General features: G+C 42.1%; 1 protein-coding gene across 1 annotated transcript; it reads right to left on the reverse strand.

Moving 5' to 3' along the window:
- Positions 1–16,330: 16,330 nt before the first annotated feature.
- LOC103278904 (uncharacterized) lies at positions 16,331–18,538 on the reverse strand. The gene is made up of 2 exons (XM_016994416.2): positions 17,287–18,538; positions 16,331–17,131 (listed from the first exon to the last, which is right to left on the reverse strand). Exons 1-2 carry the CDS (start codon positions 17,576–17,578, stop codon positions 16,659–16,661), a joined length of 765 nt encoding a protein of 254 aa, XP_016849905.1. The 5' UTR covers positions 17,579–18,538; the 3' UTR covers positions 16,331–16,658.
- Positions 18,539–27,352: the final 8,814 nt, after the last annotated feature.

A 27,352-nucleotide genomic window follows, 5' to 3' on the forward strand; every position in this document is an offset into this window, starting at 1 on the left:
AGCAATGAAGGAGCTTTGCAAATCCTTCCCCACTAAATTCTGCCACTTGTGCCCTCAAGCACTTGTTTCCAACAATGGGGGTGTGGCTGGCAATGCAGCGTTTTGGTGATGCTGTGCAGCTGCGGAAAGGGCTGACCGGTTGAGGGCGCAAGTGGCAGAATTTAGTGGGGAAAGATTTGCAAAGCTCCTTCATCACTATGGTAAGTGCCTAGATTTGAATGGTGACTACATGAGATGTGGTATTTGGGTGTGGCTTTCAACTGCATATGGTAAATGTTTTCTCCTATACTTTGTTCATTTTTAATTCCAAAACGTAACCTACTTTGTAGACAACCCTCGTATGTATATTTGTTTGTACCAATATGGCTTGATGGATCTGGACCAAACATGGCACACAGACCTGTGTACATGAAGAAGAAGTTGGCATTTGTAACATGGGCATTTTTTCATAGCTTAGAGAAAAATGCTGTATTGATCTTGTTAAGCTATTAAACTCAGAGTTGAAATACTCTGACCTCTAAATCATAATTAGGCAGGCAGGCTAGCTGAACCTGGGTAAATGCACTCTGAATTCTATACTTGCCAGTATTCCAGATTGTCACTTTGGGATACTGGAGATTTATTTAGTGAACATGGCTAAATACCATAGAGCAGTGGTTCTCAACCTGTGGGTCTCCAGATGTTTTGGCCTTCAATTCCCAGAAATCCTAACAGCTGGTAAACTGGCTGGGATTTCTGGGAGTTGTAGGGCAAAACACCTGGGGAGCCACAGATTGAGAACCACTGCCATAGATAGGTTGATCACCAGTAGATTTTATCATAAGCATTAGCAACCAAACAAAATCACCTGTGGCTTATTATATTCCAGTCCAGACACTACAACTCATTGTGCAGTTTTTTAAATTAATGGAGCTGGTTTGTATCTTCCCCATTGCTTCCATCCAGAGTTCTAGGACTGTAGTTTTGGGAAGAAGTAAAGCAGGATAGTCTAGCAAAGTCAGATATAGAACAGATGCATATTTGTATGTCACTAACAGAATGTCAGATAGCAGTTACTTTAATCCCATTAGTTTCCTGCTTTTATTTTGTCTTTTTGGATGTACTGTTTGTTGTTATTGTTACTGTTGATCACAAATTAAAAAGGGAAAATAATGTGTGGACAAAGTGGAGCATCTGAATGTTGCAGGACTGCAAGGCACATCAGTCATAGCCAGCAGAGCCAAGGGTGAAGAATGCTGGCAGCTGCAGTTGGACCACATTTGGAGGACCATCCTTTGCCCTCTCCTGCTGTACATGTAAAGGAGTTGTTAAAATTGGTCCACATGACAAACTATGCGACCTGAATTTTCCTCTTTAAAAAGTGCTTGTTTAAAACATTCTTCTTGAAGACAGGAGTGTGTTTATGTGTCTGTGTGTGATATGAACAGACTTGGGCTTCTCAACATGGAACATGTTTCTCATCTGTATCATGTTGTTGTTGTTTATTCGTTCAGTCGCTTCCGGCTCTTCATGACTTCATGGACCAGCCCACGCCAGAGCTTCCTGTTAGGTGTCACCACCCCGAGCTCCTTCAAGTCAAGCCAGTCACTTCACCTTTGGTTAGCCCCTCTTCCTTTTTCCTTCAATTTTCCCCAGCATCATGATCTTCTCCAAGTTTTCTTGCCTTCTCATGATGTGGCCAAAGCACTTCATCTTTGCCTCTAATATCCTTCCCTCCAGTGAGCAGCTGGGGATTATTTCCTGGAGGATGGACTGGTTGGATCTTCTTGCGGTCCAAGGCACTCTCAGGATTTTCCTCCAACATAGCAGTTCAAAAGTGTGTCTCTTTCTTCTCTCAGCCTTCCTTATGGTCCAGCTCTTTCATCCATAGGTTACTAGGGGGAATACCATTGCTTTAACTATGCAGACCTTCGTTGCCAGTGTGATGTCTCTACTCTTCACTATTTTATCGAGGTTGGTCATTGCTCTCCTCCCAAGAAGTAGATGTCTTCTGATTTCCTGGCTGCAGTCTGCATCTACACTAATCTTCGCACCTAGAAATATAAAGTCTGTCACTGCCTCCATGTTTTCTCCCTCTATTTGCCAGTTATCAATCAGTTTGGTTGCCATAATCTTGGTTTCTTGATGTTTAACTGCAACCCAGCTTTTGCACTTCCTTCTTTCACCTTGGTTAGAAGGGTATATCAATTTTCTTCACTAATTTTACTTTCAGATTAAAATTCTGACAAAATTGAACAAGGAAAAATTAATGTTTTCAACATTTGTTAATCTTTTTTTTTTCTTTTTTCTCTCTGCGGTGGGGGAATTGGAGATTTCCACTCAGATGATATAAAGTCTTTATTGGACCAAAATGTTGAACTGAATTGGACCAAAATGGGGGAGGGAAGGAAGAACAATAGCACTGTGGCTACTGGATTCAGGCCTAGAAGGGAGAAAGGCAGGGACCAGAAATGCCTGTAGCTTTGAGCCAGAAAAGAAGAGTCAAGGAGTACAGGAAATGCAGGACTTTTATAAAGGCAGATCATAGACCTACTGGCTGGGACCTTTTGGGTGTTGTAGTAAAAACCAGTAAAACTTCCAAACCCTGGAGCAGATGCTGTGATTCTCAACCATTCGAAGATTATTAGTATGTGAATTTCACTGATAGAACCATTGGCAGCTTCTCATGTGGGGATGCTGGCAATTTCTGTGTGTCCTTGCCATTCTCTCTCTCTTTCTCTTTTTCTCTCTGGTAGCTGGTAATTTTGGTGCTCGAGCAATGCTGGCAAATGTAGACTGTCTCTAGCCTAAGAGTGCAGAGTGATGCTGCTTGCATTACAATGCTGAGAACATGCGTCTGCATAGAGACGCATATTATTGTCTGACGCAGTCAGCTTTGTAGCAGCTTCTTTTCCTGCCAGCATCACTGTGTCATTTGCAGTTCACAGATACACCTCTCTGTCATTAGCCTGGAGGCTTTTTGATTTCAAAGCCAATTGTCTGCCTTCCTGCTGGCCACTCAACCTCCTCTTTGGTTCTACTTTCAGTACCTGGGACTTGTTTTCTAAGGTATTTAAACTTCCAAGGGATTGTAGTTCTGTTCAGGGAGTTGGCGGTACTGACAGAAATAATAATTGTCTTCATTGAAGGAGTATCCTAGTCCCAGGGTTTCCCCATGTAAGTGTTTTGCAAAGGTGGTTTGCCAAGTCACCTTTACTTCAGAGACTTTGCCTCCTAGATCTATGTGGAGAAAATAGTGGGCAGAGAAGACAAGCTGATTAAACAAAACAGTAAGAGAAGAGAATAACTGGTCCTGAGCTGGAAGGAAAAGGATTTTAAGTCAGTAGTTTTCAACCTTCCTAATGCCACAACCCCTTAACACAGTTCCTCATGTTGTGGTGACCCCCAACCATAAAATTATTTTTGTTGCTACTTCAGAACTCTAATGTTGCTACTGTTATGAATCGTAATGTAAATATCTGATATGCAGGATGTATTTTCATTTTCTGAACCAGATTTGGCATAAATACCTGATATGTCCAAATTTGAATACTGGTGGGGTTCGGAGAGGGAATGATTTTGTCATTTGGGAGTTGCAGTTGCTGGGATTTATAGTTACCCTACAATCAAAGAACATTCTGAACTCCACCAATGATATAACTGAACCAAACTTGGCACACATAACTCCCACAACCAACAGAAAATAGTAGAAGGGTTTGGTGGGTATTGATCTTGAATTTTGGAGTTTTGGTCACCTATAGAGCACTGTGGACTCAAACAATGATGGGTCTCGACCAAACTTGGCACAAATACAAACACTGGTGGAGTTTGCAGAAAATAGACCTTGACATTTGGGAGTTGTAGTTGCTAGGATTTATAGTTTACCTACAATCAATGAGCCCCTTGAACCTCACAAATGATAGAATTGGGCCAAATTTCCTACATAGAATCCCCATGACCAACAGAAAATACTGGTCTTTGGCGACCCCTCTGACACCCCCCTCGTGACCCCCTCAGGGGTCCTGACCCCCAAGTCGAGAAACGCTGATCTAAGTGCTAGAAGAGGCCAAGACATTGTCCTACCTGCAGAAGCCAGATATGTATCACACTGTAGGGCTAGAAGAAGAAGACCAAGTGCTGGGAGGATCTGTGGTGCAATTGATTCACTACTGCAGTCATCAAGGCCTTCAAATACTTACAAATGAAAGAAATATGAAAGCTAGCCATTTCCTTTTCCCTCCTCTCCTTTTTTCAACCCCCCTCTCTCTCACACACACATATATGTGTGTGTTCCCATGAGAAGGCATTATATGTTGTGGGTTTAATTTCCAGTTCCCATTCTTAAAGGTGGCATGGCACAACAACAACAACAACAACAACAACAACAACAACAACAACTTCATTTTTACACCCCGCCTCTATCTCCCCAAATGGGACTCAGGGCGGCTTACATGGGGCCAAGCTCGAATAAAAACAATAGCAATATAAAACACAACAATAGACAAAAAACATGCACAATTATAAAAATTTAAACATTAGACAATAAAAACAAATGACAAGAACTAATAAAAACATGGATCAAAACAGAGAGGTTGTAAAAGTAGACTGGGTAAGGTGCACCATATACAGTAGAGTCTCAGTTATCCAAGCTAAAAGGGCCGGCAGAAGCTTGGATAAGCGAATATCTTGGATAATAAGGAGGGATTAAGGAAAAGCCTATTAAACATCAAATTAGGTTTTTTTTTTACAAATTTTACAAATTAAGCACCAAAACATCATGTTATACAACAAATTTGACAGAAAAAGTAGTTCAATACGCAGTAATGTTACATTGTAATTACTGTATTTACAAATTTAGCACCAAAATATCATGATATATTGAAAACATTGACTACAAAAATGGCTTGGATAATCCAGAAGCTTGGATAAGCGAGGCTTGGATAAGTGAGACTCTACTGTAAATATTGAAAATACGAGGTGACTGATAAAGTGCTGCAACAATGCACCTCAATGAAAACAGAGCAAAACTATTTTTTTTCCTGCTATTTGTTTAAGATGTTCCTTTCATAGGCACATATGAATTGTAAAACATTTTTAAAAATAGTAAGATCAAGCAATCCTCTCTGGGAAATATTTTAAGTACTCAATTCAATTTTGCAACACTTTCTTTCTATTTACATATATCTATTAATCCCTGCAAGGGCTGGAGCGTGGATTGTGAGGATAGGGTGCATTGTGGACCAAAGGAAAACTCAGGCAGATATTTGTGTACGGAGGTGCCTTGTGAATGTGAGGATCCAACCAGCATGAAGCTGGCATCTTTGAGAGTCTGATTGATTCAGCGCACATTCTTGCAAAGAGTTCAACTTGTTTCCATCTGTGCTGGTGCTTTCAAGCATTACAGTTGCATCTTCATGAAGTGGGTGTGAGTGTGTGTGTATCCAGAAGGCACAGTTTTCTATGATTTTTAAAAAAAAGACAATTTAAACCTTTACAGCAATGTGAAAAATCTTTCTTGGACAGATAGCTGTGCTGGGGGGATGCAGGAAAACAAAGGGACTCATATCACCTATGTCTTTGTGACGGTCATTCGTTTCCTTGGTTTAGATTTGTGTCCCTCTTCTCTGTTTTGTGTTCAATAAATTTTGATAAATACAAGTGAGATCACAGTAGTGAAAGTTCACTGTGTGCCTTTAAATGTGTTTGTGTGTGTATGCATGCGTGTGAAAGAGAGGAGGGAGCTGCTATTTTCTTGTGCTCTGACCCCATGTGGAACCTTTCCTTCAGAGCAATGAGGCTTTATAAGTATTGATTTTGTGAAGGAAGTACAAATTCAAACATGTCTGCTGGGAGGCTCTTTCTAGCCTTTTTCTTTCTTTCTGTTGCTGTGCGATCCCGTGCGAAAGAAATCAGACCCATTGAACCCATTGGGGATCACTCCCTATTCAGGCTCTTTAGAAAAGCTGCATCTATCTTGCTTCTGAACCAGGCTGAGTTTAATTTATCCATAACACCCCCATGAGCTTGTTTCTGTGGTTTCAATATACCAACTCCCACAATATGGTTTCCCACACAGTGCCCCATAATGTCACAGATTGGCTTCCAATAAGGCAAAGGTTAGGAAGAAGATCCCTGCTACTTTATTTTCAATGTAAACATTTCTTAATGGAAAGAGATGAGATTCTCGAAAGAGTTAGTATAATGCCGACTAAGGGCAAGATGGATGGATGGTATCCTTGAAGTGGCTGGCTTGAACTTGAAGGATCTGGGGGTGGCGATGGCCAACAGGAAGCTCTGGCTTGGGATGATCCATGAGGTCATGTAGAGTCGGAAGCAACTGAACAAATAAACAACAACAACATGATGCTATGTTAGTTGCTTTGATAGGAGTCCTCTGTGGTGCAGTGACTTAAATCCTTGTGCTGGCAGGACTGATGACTTGAAGGTTGGGTTGCTCATCTGAAGGTTGCTGGTTCGACTCCAACCCAGGGAGAGTGCAGATGAGCTCCCTCTATCAGCTCCAGCTCCATGCGAGGACATGAGAGAAGCCTCTCACAAGGATGGTCAAACATAACATCCGGGTGTCCCCTCAGCAACGTCCTTGCAGACAGGCAATTCTCTCATATCAGAAGCGACTTCAGGAGCGAATTTCTCAAGTCACCCCTGATACGAAAAAAAAGTTCCTTGGATCAGATTGAAAAATGTTCGACCCTGCCAATGTTTGGGAATTTTTGTTCCCAGACAGCATATCCAACAGGGACAGTAGTTAAGGGAATATGGGAGTTGCAGTACAAAACATGTAGGGGACAATTATTTTGCAACCACTGGTCTAAAGAGCAAGATGAAGATGTTTCCATCCAAACAAAACTTCCAAGCTTTACAGTAACTTAAAACTTATGACAAACATTTAGAAAAGGGCCAGGCAAAGATTGCAAGAAAACACACACAACAAATAGAAGAATTCTAGATGTGAACAATTTTAAGTATCTGTCTACAGTGCTAGAGATTTGGGTGTTGTGGGAAATGTCATGGTTGGGCAAAATTTTGACTGAAGGGGCAATGCTGTTTTGCCTTCCTATTGACAATGCCTCTGAAAATGAACCTGGCCATAGGACTGGGACTCCATGATGGTACACTGTACATTTCTGCCTGCAAGACTCTTCTCCTCTCCTGCCATTGACAAAAGTTGGGTCTGTGATGGGTTTAAAATGTTTTTGTGGTTAAAAAATACTCAGTTAATTGCTGTGCTTATGCTGCTGCTCTGACATCCCAGCCTACATTTCCTGCAAGTGATGATTTCATGCATTTCCACAGCGCAACCAAAAAGCAGATGACTTCCTCCAATGTGCAGGGATCGTGCCATAGTGGGATGGTATAGGGGTCAGCATGCTGTACTAGGTGTGGGGAGGTGCAGGTTCGAATCCCTGTTTAACCATGAAATACCTGTGGGCACTCTCTCAATGTAACCTCCCTCACTGATGGCAGGATAAAAATGAAGAGGAGGAAACCATATGCCATCTTGAGTATCTTGAAGGAAATGTGGGCTATGCATATAATGAATGAAGAAATAAAGTTGCATAATGGACACAGATTGACCAGTGAAGCATTTTCAAGCATTGGCTAATAGAGAAAAGACTGTTCCTGTCGAATGCTTGTCTGTAGTCTGTAACATCAATTGTGCCGGGAATTTCGATGCAAGGCATACTGTCCAAAGCAGCAGTGAACAATTGTGATCCTCTCGATCAGGGATCCTTAAACCAAGGCCCGTGGGCTGGATGTGGTCCTCCAAGGTAATTTAACTATCCCCTCCCTAAATTTTAGACTTAGGATCACCCTTAGTCTGAAACAACTTGAAGATACACAACAACAACAACAACAACAACAACAACAAGACTATCTCAGCCAAAAGCAGGCTCACACTCCCCATTGAAATACTGGTAAGTTTATGTTGGTTAAAATTGTTCATCATTAAAAATATTTATTTATTTATTTACTACATTTATATCCCATCCTTCTCACCCCAAAGGGGACTCGGAGCTGTTTACAAATAACATTTACATACAGTGTATTGTATCAATAACACAGCACAACACTAGCACTATATACCACCATAATGCACTACACCACTATACTGTAATATTACATGAAATAAATAATATATAATTAATATTATTATATTATATTATTATTAGTATCATATTGCATTACATTATACTATAATCAATATTACATGTATAGACAATATATTAATTATTATCTATTATTGTAAATTATATTGTATGTTTTATATATATATATATACACACACATATACACATACTATATTATTAGCATAGTCTATTACTGGGGGAGGGGCCTCCAGCTGACGGCACAGAAGACAAGATGGAAATGTCTTCCCAGCTTCTCCTCTTCACCCTAGAGCGTTAGTTGGTGATGGGCGAAGGAGCCTCCAGCGGATGGCACAAATACTGTATTGTTCTTTCATGGTTTTTGCACTACAAATGTGATGTTTGCAGTGTGTATAGGAATTTGTTCATTTTTTTTTCAAACTAGAGTCCAGCCCCCCTAACAGTCTGAGGGACCGTGAACCAGCCCTCTGCTTTAAAAGTTTGAAGACCCCTGCTCTAGATTTTCCTGGACTACACCTTTCACTATCCTGCACCATGAGTTATGTTATCCTAGGCTGCTGGGAACTCCAAGGCAGCAACCTTTGGAGAGGCACAGTTGAATAGAACATCCAATTGAATGACAGCCTGTATGTATGTGTGTGTGTGTGCGTGTATATATATATATATATATATACACACACACACAGACACACAGACACACACACACACACACACACAACTAGCTGTGCCCGGCCACGCGTTGCTGTGGCATCATCCTAAGTGGGTTCTTATTTGTGGAGGAAAGTATGAATGTTGTAATGAGTCACCTTGATTAACACTGAATGGGTTTGCAGCTTCAAAGCGTGGTTGTTTTCTCCCTGGGGGAATCCTTTGTTGGGAGGTGTTAGCTGACTCTGGTCGTTTCCTGTCTGGAATACTATTATTTTCAGAGTGTTGTTCTTTATTTACTGTCCAGATTGTAGAGGTTTTTTTTAATGCTGACTGCCAGATTGTGTTCATTTTGATGGTTCCCAGGAACCCAGTAATAATAATAATAATAATAATAATAATAATAATAATAATAATAATGACTCACTGTCGGTGTGTGGTGGCAATTGAAGTCCTGCCCACTTGGTTAATATAACCAAGTTTCCCGGGGGTGCTCTGCACATGCATGGTTAGTAATTTTTGGTTTTGGGGGCCCACAGGTTGAGAACCACTGTTCTAGTGGTTTGAATGTTGGACTGAACTCTGGAGGACCAGAGTTTGAATCCGTGGACCAGGGAAACTCCCAGAGTGATCTTGTGAAAGTCGTACTCTCTCAGGAAGACAAAGTCAAACATTCTCTGAACAAATCTTGGCAAGAAAAGCCATGATAGCATTCCCTTAGGATTGCCTCAAAACAGAAGTATCTCAAAGGCACAAAACAACAACTGGGTTGCATGTCTTATCAAAACTGGTGAAAGCAATGATTTGTCATGAGTAACCTCCACTGGATCAGGGTTAATGTGATTAATATAGCCAAGCTTTAATTGCTTATTAAAACTCTTCACTGACTTTAAGCAGGAAGATTCCTCAGAGACATGCTGGCTCCATCCTCGGTGCGCCAGATGATGGAGAGGAAACTTCAGCAATGGCTCTTCTTCCTGACAGTTTGCATCCTTCCTGAGCAGATATTTTACATCTCAGGGCGAGGGGAATGTTTATATTTTTCTTACTTATGTCAATAAAAAGTGTGGACAACTGAAACCAACAATGCTAATGTCTGCCTGTCTGCCTGCCTGTTTTAAGTGCTAGGTCAAAATCAATGTTAATACACATTTTTTAATAATAAAAAACCTCATAATAGTGATGGAAGTTACATGTCTTTCTTTTTGAAGAAAAAAAATCTGTTTTACAAACTTTAAGGAAGAATGTATTTTAAAATGTTTTTTTCATTCATTTTGGCAATGACACTTGAACATGGTGACTTCTGGATCCCCCAAAAATGCACTTTCACAAAGTTTTTTTTTTTGTAATAAAGATTTCCTTTGACGTTAAGTCTAGTCATGTCTGATTCTGGGGGTTGGTGCTCATCTCCATTTCTAAGCTGAAGAGCCAGTGTTGTCTGTAGATGCCTCCAAGGTCATGTGGCCAGCATAAATATATTTAGGCATTTAAATCAAAGCATTGCCTGCCCATAGAAAACCATGATAACCATACCTAGGAAACTTAAGTTGATGCGGTCTATCAAATGCAATTTTCTGTATCAGCACCCCAAATAACTCTAGGAACAGGCCTAAAAACAAAGGTACCCAGAAAAAAAATTGGGACTGTGTAATGTGGCATTTCGTAGTGTTCGTTGATTATTTATTACACTATGTAACAAAATCTGAAACATTTTCTGTTCCTGGTTTGAGAGTGTTATTTTCTGTGCAGTGCTTACTTTGAATGGAGCCCCGGTGGCACAGTGGGTTAAACTGCTGAGCTGATGAACTTACTGACTGAAAGGTTGACAGTTCGAATCTGGAGAGCGGGGTGAGCTCCCACTGTTAGCCCCAGCTTCTGCCAACCTAGCACTTAGAAAACATGCAAATGTGGGTAGATCAATAGGTACCGCTCCAGCGGAAAGGTAACGGTGCTCCATGCAGTCATGCCGACCACATGACCTTGGAGGTGTCTACGGACAACGCCGGCTCATCATCTTAGAAATGGAGATGAGCACAAACCCCCAGAGTCATACACAACTAGACTTAATGTCAGGGGAAACCTTTACCTTTACTTACTTTAAATGTAGTTGTTCATTATACTCCATAAATTTTGTTTCTGGGCCCTTCTAGACAGGCCCTATATCCCAGGATCTGATCCCAGGTTTTCTTGTTCTCGCAGATTATCTGGCTGTGCGGACTCATATAATCCAACCTAAACTAGAAAACCTGGGATCAGATCCTGGGATATAGGGCCTGTTTGGAAGGGCCCTTTGTGGCCGCCACAAACTATGTTGAATTTATTTATTTATTTATTTATTTATTTATAGCATTTATATTCCGCCCTTCTCACCCCAAAGGGGACTCAGGGTGGATCACATTACACATATAGGCAAACATTCAATGCCTTTTAACATAGAACAAAGACAAGACAAACATAGGCTCCGAGCGGGCCTCGAACTCATGACCTCCTGGTCAGAGTGATTCATTGCAGTGATTCATTGCAGCTGCTCTCCAGCCTGCGCCACAGCCTGAATTAGCTTCTTCTTTTTTGTGTGTCAGGAGCAACTTGAGAAATTGCAAGTCGCTTCTGGAGTGAGAGAATTGGCTGTCTGCAAGGACGTTGCCCAGGGGATGCTCGGATGTTTTGATGTTCTACCATCCTTGTGGGAGGCTTCTCTCATGTCCCCGCATGGAGCTGGAGCGGATAGAGGGAGCTCATCCGCGCTCTCCCCGGGTGAATTAGCTGAGACTCTATGAGTGGAAAACCTTTACCTTTACCTTTACCTATGAGATATACACTGAAAAACTCTTGCAAAATGTGCTGAAGGATGTCTTGCAAAAAACAGTTTTGGCAGTTGATTAAACTTTTCCCATGTTTTTATGATAGAACCAATTAGAAAATGACATTTAAAGCCCGAGAACCAAAATCGTGTTAAATAGTGTTATTGTTGTCTTCTCACCTCCTCGCTTCAACTGCCAGGGCTCAATGATGCAGAATCCTAGGAGCTGTACTCTTTGGCAGAGAGAAGGCTGAGTCAAACTCCACTTTCCAGGGTTCCATAGCACTGAGCCCTGGCAGTTAAAGTGCTGTCAAACTGCATTCCTTCTCCAGTGCAGATGCGCCCCTGGGCGACTCTGGTCCGTTCGCCTTCGCTGCCCCCTTTCTTTGTGGACAAAGACTGCGTATCTTGCAGACGAGGTGGAGAAAGAGGGTTTGTCTCCGGCGCCTTCTCTCTCTCTTGTCTTTCTTTCTCCGGCTCCTTCTCGAAGCGGGAGGGGATTTGGGCCGGGGGGCTCGCCTTACGGGGGTGGGCTTCCCTCGGGCCCTGGCCCTTCCTCGGCGAGGGGCCCGAAAGGGAGCCGCCGGTTTCTGCAAAGGCGCCCGCTTGCCTTGCACCACCGTGGCCCCCAGCTTGGCACAGTGCGGCGCCGCTTTGCAGAAACCCCCTCGGGGCTCCTTGGCGAGAAGGGCTCCAAAGGGGAGTATTGGGGGCAGGCGAAGAGGGGCCTATTGGGAAATAACTGCACCCAGTCTCTGGGCACAGATCCGTTTGGCAAATGCAAATCTTCATGAATATATGGAGACTACCTTTTGAAAGGAGCCTTCAGTGGCTCAGTGTGTTAATGCGCTGAGCTGCTGAACTTGCAGACCGAAAGGTCCAAGGTTCAAACCCGGGGCGCGGAGTGAGCGCCCGCTGTTAGCTCCAGCTTCTGCCAACCTAGCAGTTCGAAAACATGTCACTGTGAGTAGATCAATAGGTACCGCTCCGGCGGGAAGGTAACGGCGTTCCATGCAGTTATGCCGGCCACATGACCTTGGAGGTGTCTAGGGACAACGCCGGCCCTTCGTCTTAGAAATGGAGCTGAGCACCAACCCCCAGAGTCGGACACGACTGGACTTAATGTCAAGGGAAACCTTTACCTTTTGAAAACCACTAGTCAAGAAATGCACGAACTTGTTAGAAATCAACTCTTTGAACAAGTGATATTCACAAGCATTCATGTAATGGCAAAGCCCCCGAAGCTCAGCCGGTTAAACCACTGAGCTGCTGAACTTCAAAGCCGGGAAACAGGGTGAGCTCCCACTGTTAGCCCCAGTTTCTGCCAACCCAGCAGTCCAAAAACATGCAAATGTGAGTAGATCAATAGGTATCACTCTGATGGGTGCCTCACCAAACTATAAATCCCAGGATTCCATAGGATTGAGCCATGCCATGGCAGTTAAAATGGTGGCAATTTGCAATAATTCTATGGTATAGATACACTGTAGCCCATGGTGACGCAGTAGGTTAAAGCACTGAGCTGCTGAAATCGCAGACCAAATGGTTGCAGGTTCGAATTCGGGGAGTGGAATGAGCACCCGCTGTTAGCCCCAACTTCTGCCAACCAAACAGTTCAAAAACATGCAAATGTGAGTAGATAAAATAGGTACCGCTACCGGTGGGAAGGTAATGGCGCTCCATGCAGTCATGCTGGCCCCATGACCTTGGAGGTGTCTAAGGACAACGCTGGCTCTTTAGCTTAGAAATGGAGATGAGCACCAACCCTCAGAGTCGGGAATGACTGGACTTAATGTCAGGGGAAAACCTTCACCTTTACCTAATGTAATAGCACACAGGTAACTCAGCTGTTAAACTGAAGAACTATGTCTTTGAACTGCCAAGGACAAAAACTTGCCACTACAGGGTTGTTGTATGTAGCTTCTCTGTGTTGAGTGCACAGCATATCATTCCTAATCAATAGTCCATAGTCTTTAGGTATAGTTGTACTCACTGAGGTCCATAAGTAAACATGCATCCACTTCCACTGAGGTCTGATGCAAACTGCTAACATTGAAGTCCAAGAACATACTTGCATCCACCTCCACTGAGGTCTGATGCAAAAGAGAAGACAAAATGGAGTCTTGAGCCTGGATATGCTCAGTAAAATCCCATGAGAGTTTCTCATCAATTCATCTTAGCTAGACTCCTTATCTGGAGAGGATGATTCCAGCTCCCATGACTGACCTTGAAAGCCTTGAGGTTCAATTACATTCTCAGGCCCAGCTGTGCCTGTCTCCTTGTCTAAAGCAGTTTCACTTTCCGGCTCTGCATGAGACTGAAGCCCAGAGTCTGCATCAGAATGAATCCCAGGAAAGCCCACAATCCCAACTGACTCCAAATCATCAACAGAACTAGATGTTGTAGCCCAGCAGGGCGATGGGTTCACCCTGCTGGGCTACAACATCTAGTTCTGTCATAGCAGCCCTTCCAAGTCAAAGGGTGCATCTACACTGTAAAATTAATGCAGTTTGACAGTACTTTACTGTCACAGCTCAATGCTATGGAATATGGAAGTCGTACCTTTTTCAAGGTCTTTAACCTTCTCTACTAAAGAGCACTGGATGCCTCACTTAATTATACACCCTATAATTTCATAGCATTGAGCCATGTCAGTTAAAGTGATGCCAAACTGCATTAAATCTACAGTATAGATGTAGTCTTAGTCTTCTGATTTTTTGACAGCCATCTCCATTCTGAAGTGAGTCATGACATGAGTAATCACAAACTATTTCATCATCTACTTTAAAGTTTCGTAAACAGCCATTGGTCATTATTTTTGTTTTCCTGATATTTAGCTGTAAGCTTGCCTTTATGTGTTATCCTTATTGTTTCATTATTTGGAAGAAGTAAGCCTCCACAGGAAAGTCAGTGCCACTGCTGACTAGTGGTTTGAATGTTGGACTAACACTTTGGGCTCCACATTCTCTTCGGCCATCCAAATGTATTATGGGCAAGCTACACTCCTTCAACTTTAGAGGGTGGTAATGGAAAAGCCCCTCTAAATAATAATAATAATAATAATAATAATAATAATAATAATAATAATAGGTTCAGAATTCAAAGCAGCTCACTTTAAAAGGTCACAAAATACAAAAACTAAAAAGAGATAAAACAATAAAAATGTTTAAACCAATTAAGCCAAATCATTAAACACAATCCCCCTAATATTTATTTATTTACTTACTATATAATGTTCCCTCACTTATTGTGGGGGTTACCTTCCAGGACCACCCGCAATAAATGAAAATCTGCAAAGTAGGGATGCTATATTTATTTTAATATTTATACATTATTTTAGTAGTTATACACTATTTTAAGTCTTTATCAACCAATCGTGTGTTGATAAATCGCCTCCTTCTCCTGTTGCCGCTTGGGCTCCTTTTCTCTTCCTTTGGCTTCTCCTTCCTCCCTTCCTTAGGCTGCAAATTATAATTTTTTATGATTTATAATAGTCTTTTAGAGTTCATTGAAAAACTGTGAAACAGTGAATCCGCGAAAAGTGAACCGCGAAGTAGTGAGGGAACACTGTACAAATAAAATAAAATGAAATACAACACATCATATATATAACAAATAAACATATACATATGATAAAACTGTTAAAAACCATGATACCCAGTCCAGAAGTCATCATTTGAGTTTCTACAGTTGTGCCAGTTCTTTGTTGCACTACCCCAAACACCTGATCCCATAACCAGGCCCTCACTCTTTTCATGGAAACCAGGAGGGAAGGGACCAGTCTGATATCACTGGGGAGGGATTCCCACAGCCGGGCGGCCACCACTGGGAAGGCCCTGTTTCTCATTCCCACCAGTCATGCTTGCAAAGGGGGTGGGACTGAGAGCAGAGCCTCCCTGGCAGATCTTAATGCTCTCACAGATTTATTGAGGAGAGATATGCTCAGACCAATAAGTTGGGCCCGAACAGAAAAATCCAGCACATTTTTCAGGTGGAATGGGCCTTGTATAATCAGTCCTCAAATGTGCATTGAAACTGCAAAGTCTTTATTTGTCTGTGAGAAGAGAGCAAGGAGGGCGCCACAGTATAACTCTTCTGGGAAGTGAATGTCAAAACCTGGGAGCAGCCACTAAGAAGACCCTCTCCCTTGTTCCCACCAGATGTACTGTGATGGTGGTTAGACAGAGATAAGGTAAAGGTTTCCCTTGATGTTAAGTCCAGTTGTGTCCGACTCTGGGGATTGGTGCTCATCTCCATTTCTAAGCCGAAGAGCCGGCCTTGTCCGTAGACACCTCCAAGGTCATGTGGCAGGCATGACTGCATGGGGCGCTGTTACCTTCCCACCGGAGCGGTACCTATTGATCTGCTCACATTTGCTTGTTTTCGAACTGCTAGGTTGGCATAAGCTGGAGCTAACAGCAGGCGCTCACTCTGCTCCCCGGATTCGAACCTGCAACCTTTCGGTCTGCAAGTTCAGCAGCTCAACACTTTAACACACTGTGCCACTGGAGGCTCCTAGACAGAGATAGCAGATCTTAAAGCAGGTTCATCAGGTAGCATACTGCCCCCAGTTATTTTAAATAATTGAAAGGAGTTGCTCTGGTCAGGCATGGAAAACCAAGGTGATGGTGGAAGTTGTGAACTCTGATTGTTAACTCCATTTCCCATCTGTTATAACAGGAAGCTGATATGGATACTAGGAATTCTACTAATTGGGAAATAAAGCAATTTCACATTGCTAAACCTTGGTATAAAGAAAGAGTGGTGAAGATCTCAGTCTGGTTTACAATAAAATCAATTTAAAAATAACAATTATAACAATGATTTGATGAGATTAAAATGTATAAGACAGTTTTTAATTAAAACCCAGATGACTTAAAAGAGGCTTACCTACAGAAAGCCCCAGGTTTAGTTGCAGGCATCTCCAGGCCTAGCTGGAAGAAAGAGAGAGAGATATAAAGGGGATGTCAGAGAAGGGAATAGGAAGGGAGATCCTGAGATTGCGTGTGGCTTCAGACTCTATCAATCATTGACATTGGGGAGATATTCCCCAAGGACATGCAGCCCTTCATGGGGAAAATAAATTCTCACTCTAATATACCTTATATTTTCAGGAGGGTCAAGCCCACAGGTTCAACGGAGTGGCTTTGTGTGTTTATGATACTAGCAGAGTTGTCAGCAGAGGTGGTTCCTTCCTTCCTGGGACTCTGTTTTGTGCCAGCCCCAGTTCTTGCCTCTCTCACTGTGTCCCTTGCAGCACACAGATACAGTCCTGTGTCACCAGCCTGAAGATTCTCAAGGTGCAGAATCATTTCCTTCTTTCCAACTCCAAGCCATTTCGCTTCCAACCAGTTCTTTGGCTCATGGCTGAACTCCTCAGTCCATGTATCTGTAAAATACTGCAAGGTCCCGAGGTGCTGTAGCTCTGTCTTTCCAGGCAGTTGACGATACCAATAGAAATCATAGCTTGAGGTTGTTGAGTGTGAACAGCTGAATGAAAGCTTCTGTCCTTGCAAGAAGCTAGCAAAGAGGGGCTCTTGGGTCACAGTTGTTGCAGAGGCACTGGCCAATACAGCTGAAGGGAGAGAAAGCGAGATTAACTGGGAATTCTGGAGAAAAGCCCGACAGAGTCAACTAAAGAAACTTGGGGAGAAAGGGTATAAGTGGGATCTGGGGTTTCAGGATAGTAAAAGTACAACCCACAATCCGAGTTTGTGTAAAAGCACTTACCAAACCAGACAACAAAGTAAGAAAATTGGGAGCAGGGCTCAAAGGCTCTAGAGCAGCACCAACTGAGTGTTGCAGCCATGTAAGTCTTGCACTGATACAGCAACAGGACACAAACTGGAAGCCTTATGATTTCTTGTGACACTTTTACGGAAGGTGCAGGTGCTGTGGGTGGATGGAGGAGGGGATAGGATGTGCTGCCCACATCAAGGCAAGAGTAAGGATTGGATGAGCTCAGCCAGAAAGAAGGGCAGATCCTAGTTAGAGATGTGAAATCAAAAGAGCATCCCTTCATATTTCTTTTGCTCTCCTCTGAAAGAGATTGTTGGAGGCTTGTTAGTTGCTATGCCTGCTTCTTTGGCTACACATTGTTTCAAAGATATTATTTTCTGCTTCAAGATGTGTCTTCAAAATTCCTTTCCTCCTGGTTTAATGTATTTGATATGTTTACCATCACATTGTACAGATATGGAATTTGGCACTGGCTCAGACATCTTTGAGAGTCTCTATTCTCTTGTTATTTTTACCAAATGCATTTGCCATTCTTAGGATTGTAAGGATAGACATGGATATGTGCGGGCAATTCATGGGACATTGCAGAAACTCCTGGGAGAAGAGATTGTGAACATCATTTATAGTGTTTAGGAATGGCACAACTAAATAGTGGTTTCCCCCACCTGTGGCTTGTGACAGCAGAATACATTTGTAGAATCAGTAAAAACATGTAAATGTACTAGAGCACCATGATATCTATAGTTTGCAAACTCTAGTTAACTGATGTGGGTTTTTTTTGCTCTTACATCTGCAGAATGAGACAATAGAAATGCAGGTTACTATTCCTGCTGAACCATGACATTTCCTAGTTGATCTCATGAATTTTTGTCTCATACTCCTCTGCTTGATTTCAACCTGCAGTCAGATGTGAGTAGGCTTGTGGTCATGAGTCCAGCCTTTTCATCTTTGTGGGCCTTGGGATGGTCCTTTCACCTCTGTGCACTGGGCACAATATAAGAAACTCTATATTTAGATACAGTGGTAGGCACAGTATAATGTAAAGTCATGCTAGGATTTATTGGCACAGATCCTTGGCCTACATACAGGAGTGGCTGGCAACTTCCATATCAGTGGGGTGGTTAATCCACTCTGGGTGTTCATCTGAAGACTACTTACTACAATGCAGTCAGGGTGATCACCCCACCATGGGCTGGCCTCGAACTCATGATCTCTTGGTCAGAGTGATTTATTGCAGCTGGCTGCTCACCAGCCTGCACCACAGCCCGGCCCCCTGTAGAACTGTATCCTCAATTTGCTTATGACATGATCCATGACACTGAACCTACTTGAGAGATAGGATTCAACGCCTCAGATCGTTCCTGAAAAGTTCACACAAAATTCCAGAGCAGACTTACAGCACCAGTGAGGTGGAACTTACCAGACACCATTATCTGCTATGACTTTGTAGTTTCCTTTCTTACATTCTTCTGAGTGTGCTGACAGAAGGTGGGTTTGAACAGTCCCAATTTGTACATTGACTCTGACTTTGTTATCACACTGCCCACTTTAAAGACCTGGTGTGATAACATGGTGATAGTGAGGTCAATTCTGCTATTGCACACTGTGAGGCAGCTGCACCAAAGAGCAGATTTTTGATGCCACAAATAGGTGGCAAAATATTTGTTATTTTATCTTTCATTTTACTATCAGTGATTGGATAAAATGTTTATAGAATTTCCTGCCATATGCGTCAATATACCTTAACTGTCTTTGGATATTTCACAAAGCAAACAAACAAGAGCAACAGGTGATAAAAAATATAAATAGTTGCTAAATTCACATGTTTAACAGCAAAACTATTTAACACAATTTCAAAACTACCTTAACATTAATATATATGTGCATGCCTCTGTATATGTGTGAGTGGTAAATGTTTATATAACATTTTTTTGCATTAAGTGTTTATCTATATTTAGAATCCAGTGCATCTTGACTTGCAGGGGGGGGGGTTCCTATTTGCTGCCCTATTGCAGGGAATAAAATGTCTTGGGATGGCCCTGAATGAGAGCTCAAGAACAGGCTTATGAGCTTCAAACATCTGGTTGAACATCTGGTTGAACATCTGATCCAGTCATAGTGTGTGGGGAAATGTTAATGCCTCCTCCAACTGTTCAGCTACGAGAACCAGTTGCCATTTGGTTCCTTTCTTCCAGGTGGAATACAAAAGCAGGGAAAGGGATTTTCAGCTTTATGACTCTGCTTGTGACCAAATCACAGGAGAAAAAGATCTGTCCTATCTGTTACAATACTTACTAACCAATGCTTTTGAGACAACTCATTCCACAGTGATTTACTATTTATTTATCGTGTCAGAAGCGAATCGAGGGTACAAGTTGTAATGTATTTGAAAACACAAACATTTTTTTAAAACAACAACAACTTTGTGTTATACTTAATGTCCTTTGACCAGTAGCTGGCCACTTGGAGTGCCTCTGGTGTTGCAGTAAGAAGTGATTTACTGAAAAATATAAAATCTAGGTATGTGTGGACTTGTTCATGGGACACCCTAAAATGATATGTCAGAGGTAACAAGTGCTGGCAATACAAATGTGAATCCATTTATATTGGTAGAGTGAATTAAAGGTAATGGTTTCAGTGTGGTGTGGAAGATACTGATGCATGTTTGTGACACCACAATGTGTCTTCTCACTCTTACACAGGGTGTTTATTTTTGGTCCTCAGTTTTGTATGAGCTCTGCTTTTTGACTCACTGTGTCCCTTGCAGCACACAGATACAGTCCTGCTTCGCTAGGCTGAAGATTTTGGAAGTTTAGGCTCATTCTTTCTCCCTTTTTTAGCCATGTCCCTGCCAGATGGTTCTTTAGAGTGGCATCAACAATATCTTGCAGATCATCACTGTGAAAGTAGAGGCTTTCAAGCTCTACCTTTCCAGGCAACTGGTGATACCAGAAGAAATTGTAGCCTGTGCCATTTACCAAGCACTTGATTGTAAATGTCTCTTCTTGCACAAGGCTGGTCGATAGTAATTCCTGGGTTACTGTCACAGCAGTCACTACATGGTAAAGCTAGAGGGAAAGAAACAGCCAAGTCAGCTGGGAAAGCAGAATGGTACAAGTGAGTTTCTGACACATATCAGAAAATGCCCAAGGGATGTAGGGATGGCAAAAGCCCAGGCTGCCACCATCTATCCTCTCCTGAGAGTTGTGTCTAGTTTGTATCAAAGAACTTACCACACCAGAGGAGATAGAGAGAGAAGAAGGAATAGGGTTTAAAGCAGGGGTCCCCAAACTCTTTATGCAGAGGGCCAGTCCACAATCCTTCAAACTGTTGAGGGGCCAAATTATCATTTGGAAAAAAAAATCCGATGTACATTACACATGTCTTATTTGTAGTGCAAAAACAACGACAAGAACAAGAACAATGAAATAAGAATGAAAAAGCAATACAATATTTAAAAATAAAAACAATTTTAACCAACATACATTTATCAGGATTTCAATGGGAAGTGTGGTCCTGCTTATGGCCAATGAGATAGTCAAGTTAATTAGGATTGTTGTTGTTGTTGTGTGCCTTCAAGTCATTTCAGACTTTGGGCGAGCCTAAGTCTAAAATTTATTTATTTATTTACTATATTTATTTACTACATTTGTATCACACCCTTCTCACCCCAAAGAGGACTCAGAGTGGCTTACAAATTATATGTACATACAATATGTTATATTATTAGCATAGCACACTATTAGCATTATATATTGCTATATTGAACTATACCACTATACTGTAATATTATTAGTAATATATAATATATAATTAATACTATTGTATGGTATTATTATTAGTGTTATATTGTATTACATTATAATATTATTATCAATATTATATGTATATACAATATATTATATTATAAAACTGAGGGCGGGGGCCAGGTAAATGACCTTGGAGGGCCGCATCCGGCCCCCGGGCCTTAGTTTGGGGACCCCTGGTTTAAAGTCTCAATAACAGGACTGAATGCCATACTAGTTACTTTCTAGCCATAGGAAATAAACTAAAAGCTGCATGACTTTCTACAGTGTGTGTGAGACAAATTTGTGCAGGTGTCTGGGGCGGATGGAAGAGGAGACAGGATGTCCTGCTCATACAAAGGCACTAGGTTGCTTTTCCTCCTTGGGTTTCTCAACAAGAAGACTAGAAGAGAACCTTTGCTGCGGGTCTTTCCCCTTGCTTTTGTTCCCCTTCCTGGGGATATTTTTGCCTCTTCTGAAAGTAGCTGTGGAAGGCTTGTTTTTTTTACATACAGGTAGCTGCACAAGAAAGTATCAAGGTGTACCCAGCAGTTTCAAAGAATATAGTTTTCAAAGAATATATTATTTTCCCATAATATTTGACCTCAAACAAAGGCTTTAAGTGCTTAGTTTTTCACCATCACATCACACTAATATGGAATTTGACACAAGGCACAGCTTTCTCCATTATAAAAACTTTTATTTTGTGTGTCTACTTGATTCTGGCATTTTACTGTGTTCCTGGAAATATACAGTGAAGACAGCCCTGCGTCACTAGGCTGGAGACCATGGAGGTGCCAGCTTATAATCTGTCTTTTACCATATGATCTTCAACTTGACACTTTGGTTAACTCATCATCAAAATACATGAGGGATGCAAGGTAGTGTTGCTCCATTTTCTCATGGAGCTATTTCCCTTGCTTCATGTATTTTCCCAGAATTTTTGATCATGGATTGAGGGCAGCATATAGGATAGTTGTGTACCATTATGTGGCACAAACAGAACTGAGAACATGGCAACGAATCTCTTATTTGCAAGCTCTCCGATGTTTTGATTTTTATTTTGAGAAAAAAGTTTGTAATCCTTAGGATCACAAAGATTGACTTCAATCTTTCAATCTACAGGGTGATAGTGAAGGAAAGGGTCCTACACAGTACTTCTTCCATTCCCATAGAAATTAATTGTAAAGTAAAAGCAATTCCTGTGGAATCTTAGAAGCCACCTTGTCCCTATGAAAGGTTGAATAGTTTTTCCAGATAGCCAAGAACCTGAGATCTTGGATTTCTCTATATCTAGTTATTGTTTCCAAGGAGCCCCCGGTGGTGTAGTGGATTAAACTGCTGAGCTGCTGAACTTGCTGACTGAAAGGTCATCAGTTTGAATCTGGGGAGCGGGGTGAGCTTCTGCTGTTAGCCCCAGCTTCTGCCAACCTAGCAGTTCGAAAACATGCAAATATGAATAGATCAATAGGTATCACTTCTGTAGGAAGGTAACGGCACTCCATGCAGTCATGCTAGCCACATAACCGTGGAGGTGTCTTTGGACAACGCCGGCTCTTCGGCTTAGAAATGGAAATGAGTACCAACCCCCAGAGCTGGACATGACTGGACTTAATGTCAGGGAAAACCTTTACTTTACTTTATTGTTTCCAAAGGGAGAGTAAATATATATGATGTTTGCTTGGGCTAAATACCTGCTTTCTTGTTCCAGATATTTGCAGACTCAATACGAGGAAAACTCCTATTGAGGAAAACCTAAGCTCAGAAGTGCCTTTGCTCTCTTTCTGTTTTAAATGGGGCAAGAGAATTATTATGACCTGGTCTGTCATTTGGCTCAGGTATTTCTTAGACCTCCTCAGAATGCAATGGCTTCAGTCAAACCTCTGGGCATGCTAATCTGCGCTTGAATTACTGGCATGTAGTTTAAAGCAGGCAGAACTGCCTGTGGCTGACTGATATAGTAACAGAAAGACAGTCTATTTGCCTTTAGAGGCCTTTTCATTCATTGGGACCACACAATGCCTGGATGCAAGAATGGGGCTCCAGTGCCAAGTCTTATCACAGACATTAGGTATCTGTGAATGTCAGATCTAAGAATGGATACACATTGGATGAAGTGACAGTCTTGGGTATAGACAGCACACATTTGGCTGTGCCCACAGGAATACCAGAATTTGGTATGCCCACAGGAATACTAGAATATTTATTGAAGATATAGAGCCAGGTGAAGATGTTGTTTGATTTTGTGTATGTGTGGATAATCCTGGCATGTCTGAGTGAGAGGTTAGAAATCCGGCAGTAATGCTGTGAGTGGAGGAAATATAGTTTAGAAATAGGTGCTGAGATTCACATTTTGGAAACAGAAGGGGCATCTGAGCTGGAATAAAGCCTAAGCAAATAATCTTCAAAGACACTTTGGGAGTTCCCTGTTTTTACAGGGCTGTCAAGTAAGTAAAAGACGGTGGCTTCAATAAGTCTATGTGGAGTACAGGATGATAGCATGATTCTGTCTCACAAAAAATATCTTCTCAACCACACACAGGGTGTTGATTCTTGCTTTGGAGTATTTCCAATTCCTGCCTCTCTCATGGTACTGCCCTTTGCAGCATACAAAAGGAGCTACGTGTCGCTAAACTGAAGATTTTGGCAGTGTGGGGTCATATTTTTCTTGTTGTCACTCCAGATGGTTCTTCAGGGAGTGGTCTGACATTTGGGCTAGCTCAGCATCAAAACACTTGTGGGACCTTAAGTGTTGTGTCTCTGTCTTCCCAGGGAGCTTGCAATAACAGAAGAAATGATAGTCTAAGCCTCCAGGATAGGAGTAACTGAGAATAAGTTCCTTCCTTCACAAAATGCTGTGGAACAGAGGTTACTAGACCATGGTCACAGCAATGGAGCCATGTCCTATAAATCTGTGGGAGAAAAAAAAAACAGGTAAAAAACAGTTGGGAATGATGGAGAAGAGTGTTGGAGACTGAGAATAAAATGAGAAGGTGTACAAAAATATTGCTGAGATATGGGATGAAATTACGGAAACAGCACCTCTCCCGCACCTCTCACCCCCATTTCACAATCATGTATATCATATCTAGGAATAATGGAGAGCAGGGAACAAAATTCAAAGACTCCAAAATGGGACTGAACGAGTGCTGCAGCCATGCCAGTTTGATAGTGACAGAATAACAGGATATAAACCAGACTCTACTTGATTTCCTCATGATGTTCCATGCAACAACATTACAGGTGTCTTGGGCAGATGGAGAAGGAGACAGGATGTCTTTCCCACATGGAGACAACAATAAACACTTTCTAATTAGATGAGCTCAGCAAGAAGTTTAAGGAAGGTATCCTCCTATGATTCATTTTTAGCTCCTCTGAAAAGTTGGAGACTGGCTAATGTCGAAGACTTTCATGGCCAGGATCACAGGGTTGTTGTATGTTTTCCAGGCTGTATGGCCATGTTTCAGAAGTATTCTCTCCTGACATTTCGCCCATATCTATGGCAGGCATCCTCAGAGGGTGTGAGGTATGGAGAAACTAGGCAAGGAAGGTTTATATATATCTGTGGAAAGTCCAGGGTGAGAGAAGAACTCTTGTCAGTTGGAGTCCAGTGTGAATGTTATAGTTAATCACCTTAATTAGCATTGAATAGCTTCATCTCCTGGCTTCTTCCTGCCTGGGGACATCTTTTGTTCAGAGTCGTTAGCTGCCCCTGGTTGATTCATGTCTGGAACTCCTCTGTTTTCAGAGTTTCTTATTTACTGTTCTGATTTTTGAGTGGACAGGTTTACATAGGGACCGCCAAATGCAGCGCCCAAACATGAGTCAAAGAACATGAAAGGCACTGCAGACTAACTCAACCAGAGAAATCAGCCATAGCAGAGCACTTGATGAACCAATCTGGACACAGTATATTATTTGAGAACACAGAAATGCTCGACCACGCCAACAACTATCATGTCAGACTACACAGAGAAGCCACTGAAATCCACAAGCATGTGGACAACTTCAACAGAAAGGAGGAAACCATGAAAATGAACAAAATCTGGCTACCAGTATTAAAAAACTCAAAAATCAGAATCATAAGTTGGTAGGTGACTTGAAGATAAATACTCACATATCACAGAATCATGGAATTGTATATTGCATCCATTATGAAACTCTCTAGAAATGTGTTTCTAGATCTTAGGATAGCAAATACTAGTTTCAAAGGACCTGGTTCTTATGTTCTATGTGGAGTGGCTTAAAGAGCTGGATATGTTTAGCCTTCACAGGAGAAGATTAAGAGGAGATGTGATAGCCAGCTATAAATATGGTGGAAGGATGCCAAAGGAGGGAGGAACAGGTTTGTTTTTGGCAGCCCTGGAAGCTACGACTCCGAGCCATGTGTTCAAATGGCAGGAAAAGAGATTCTATATAAACATCAGGATGAACTTCCTGACAGTAAAACATGTTTTACAGTAGAGTTCACTGTCCTGGAGTGTGGTGGAGGCTCCGTTTTGGGAGGCTTTCAAACAGAAGCTGGATGGCCATCTGTCAGGAGTGCTTCATTTGTGCTTTTCCTGCATGGCAGAGGGTTGGACTGGATGGCCCATGTGGTCTCTTCCAACTCTATGATTCTGTGATCACACTACACTGTTAGTGTGCTATATTTCACGTAATTCCCATGACAGCAACTTCTGGAATCCTGTGCATATGCAGAATTACTGGTATACAAATAAAGGTATTAGTAGTCCATAGTTATATAGCATTTTCAAGTGCTCAAAGCAAGCCTCTTGTATGCTCTAACAGAAATCTTTACAATAATGCTATGAGAAGTCAATTTTGTTATCTTGCAGATATTGCTTCCTACATCTTAAAAATAGCTTGCCTCATGAATCCCTCCCTAACAGAGGTGAAATTCTACCCGTGAAGACAGAGTGCTCTAGTTTGTGGTCCTATCTTCTGACTATAGAAAAGGGAGTTATGACTATTTGGAGGAGTTCACACAAACATGTTCAATATCTGCTGATAGATTGCAAATGTGAATTGGCTATTTCAGGTCAAACCTCATGGAAAGAAGATCCAGATGCCTTCCCAGCACCAACATCACAATTCTTTTCAGATAGTTCATTGCAGTGTGAGCTACCAAGAGATGCTAATTCCAGTGATGTATATGCATGCATCTGGTGTGTAAAGACCATTGGACTGTTCTAAAAGATATGAGGTCAGTCAGAGATAATAAGCAATTGCATAGTGCTACCAATATGAAAGGGACCCCTGGTGGCACAGTGCGTTAAAGTGCTGAGCTGCTGAACTTGCGGACTAAAAGGTTCCAGGTTCAAATCCCGGGAGCGGAATGAGCGCCCGCTGTTAGCCCCAGCTCCTGCCAACCTAGCAGTTCGAAAAAATGCAAATGTGAGTAGATCAATAGGTACCGCTCCGGTGGGAAGGTAACGGCACTCCATGAAGTCATGCCGGCCACATGACCTTGGAGATGTCTATGGACAACGCCGGCTCTTCGGCTTAGAAATGGAGATGAGCACCAACCCCCAGAGTCAGACATGACTGGACTTAACGTCAGGGGAAACCTTTACCTTTTACCAATATGAAGATGAAGCCATTTTTAACTGAGTTGTTTAGTAAATGGGAGATAATGGTTTTAAAGTACCTTGCATGTGAGTGTGAATGGTTCTAATGCACTTTTAGGAAGCTGAGGATGTGTCTTCTCAACTGCTCTTGAGCTGTTTCTGGCACTTAGTTCTGCATCAGCCCCAGTTCCTGCCTTTCTCACTGTGTCCCTTACAGCACACAGATACAGCCCCACATCACCAGGCTGCAGATCTTTAAAGTGCAGGCTCATCTTTTTCTTGTTGCCATCCAGCCAGTTCCCGGTCAGCTTGCTCTCCAGAGAGGTGTCAATCTCTGTCAACTTGTTATCAAAAAAGTAAAGATTCCCAAGGACTTGGAGCTCTATCTTCCCAGGCTGCTGGCGATACCAGAAGAAATGGTAGCTTCCACTCTCTGAGTGTGAGCAGTTGAACGTAAGCTCCTTCCCTTGTGAGAAGCTGGCAAATGGTGGTTCCTGAATCACGGTCATAGCAGATACCTTGCCCACTAAAGCTGAAAGGAGGGAAAGAGTCGTGTCATTTGGGACGGCTGTGGGTAGAATAAGCCATGGGAGATCAACGAAAGGCATCAGGGCATGGTACAAGGGAAGAAAGAAGAGGGTTCGTGATAGAAAAAGGGAGCCCTGGGTTTTTCAGTCTACTTACACCACAAGACAATGAGGG

Source organism: Anolis carolinensis, chromosome 1 (genome assembly GCF_035594765.1).
Source record: "Anolis carolinensis isolate JA03-04 chromosome 1, rAnoCar3.1.pri, whole genome shotgun sequence".
Classification (NCBI taxonomy): Eukaryota; Metazoa; Chordata; class Lepidosauria; order Squamata; family Dactyloidae; genus Anolis; species Anolis carolinensis.

What these genes read in the sequence shown, in the direction of transcription:
- LOC103278904 (XM_016994416.2), bottom strand. Translation starts at nt 17,578, where the DNA reads ATGAAGGGATGCTCTTTTGATTTCACATCTCTAACTAGGATCTGCCCT. An exon ending in TTACTTTGTTGTCTGGTTTG is followed by an intron (nt 17,132 to 17,286) that starts GTAAGTGCTTTT and finishes CTCTCCCTTCAG; the next exon opens with CTGTATTGGCCAGTGCCTCT.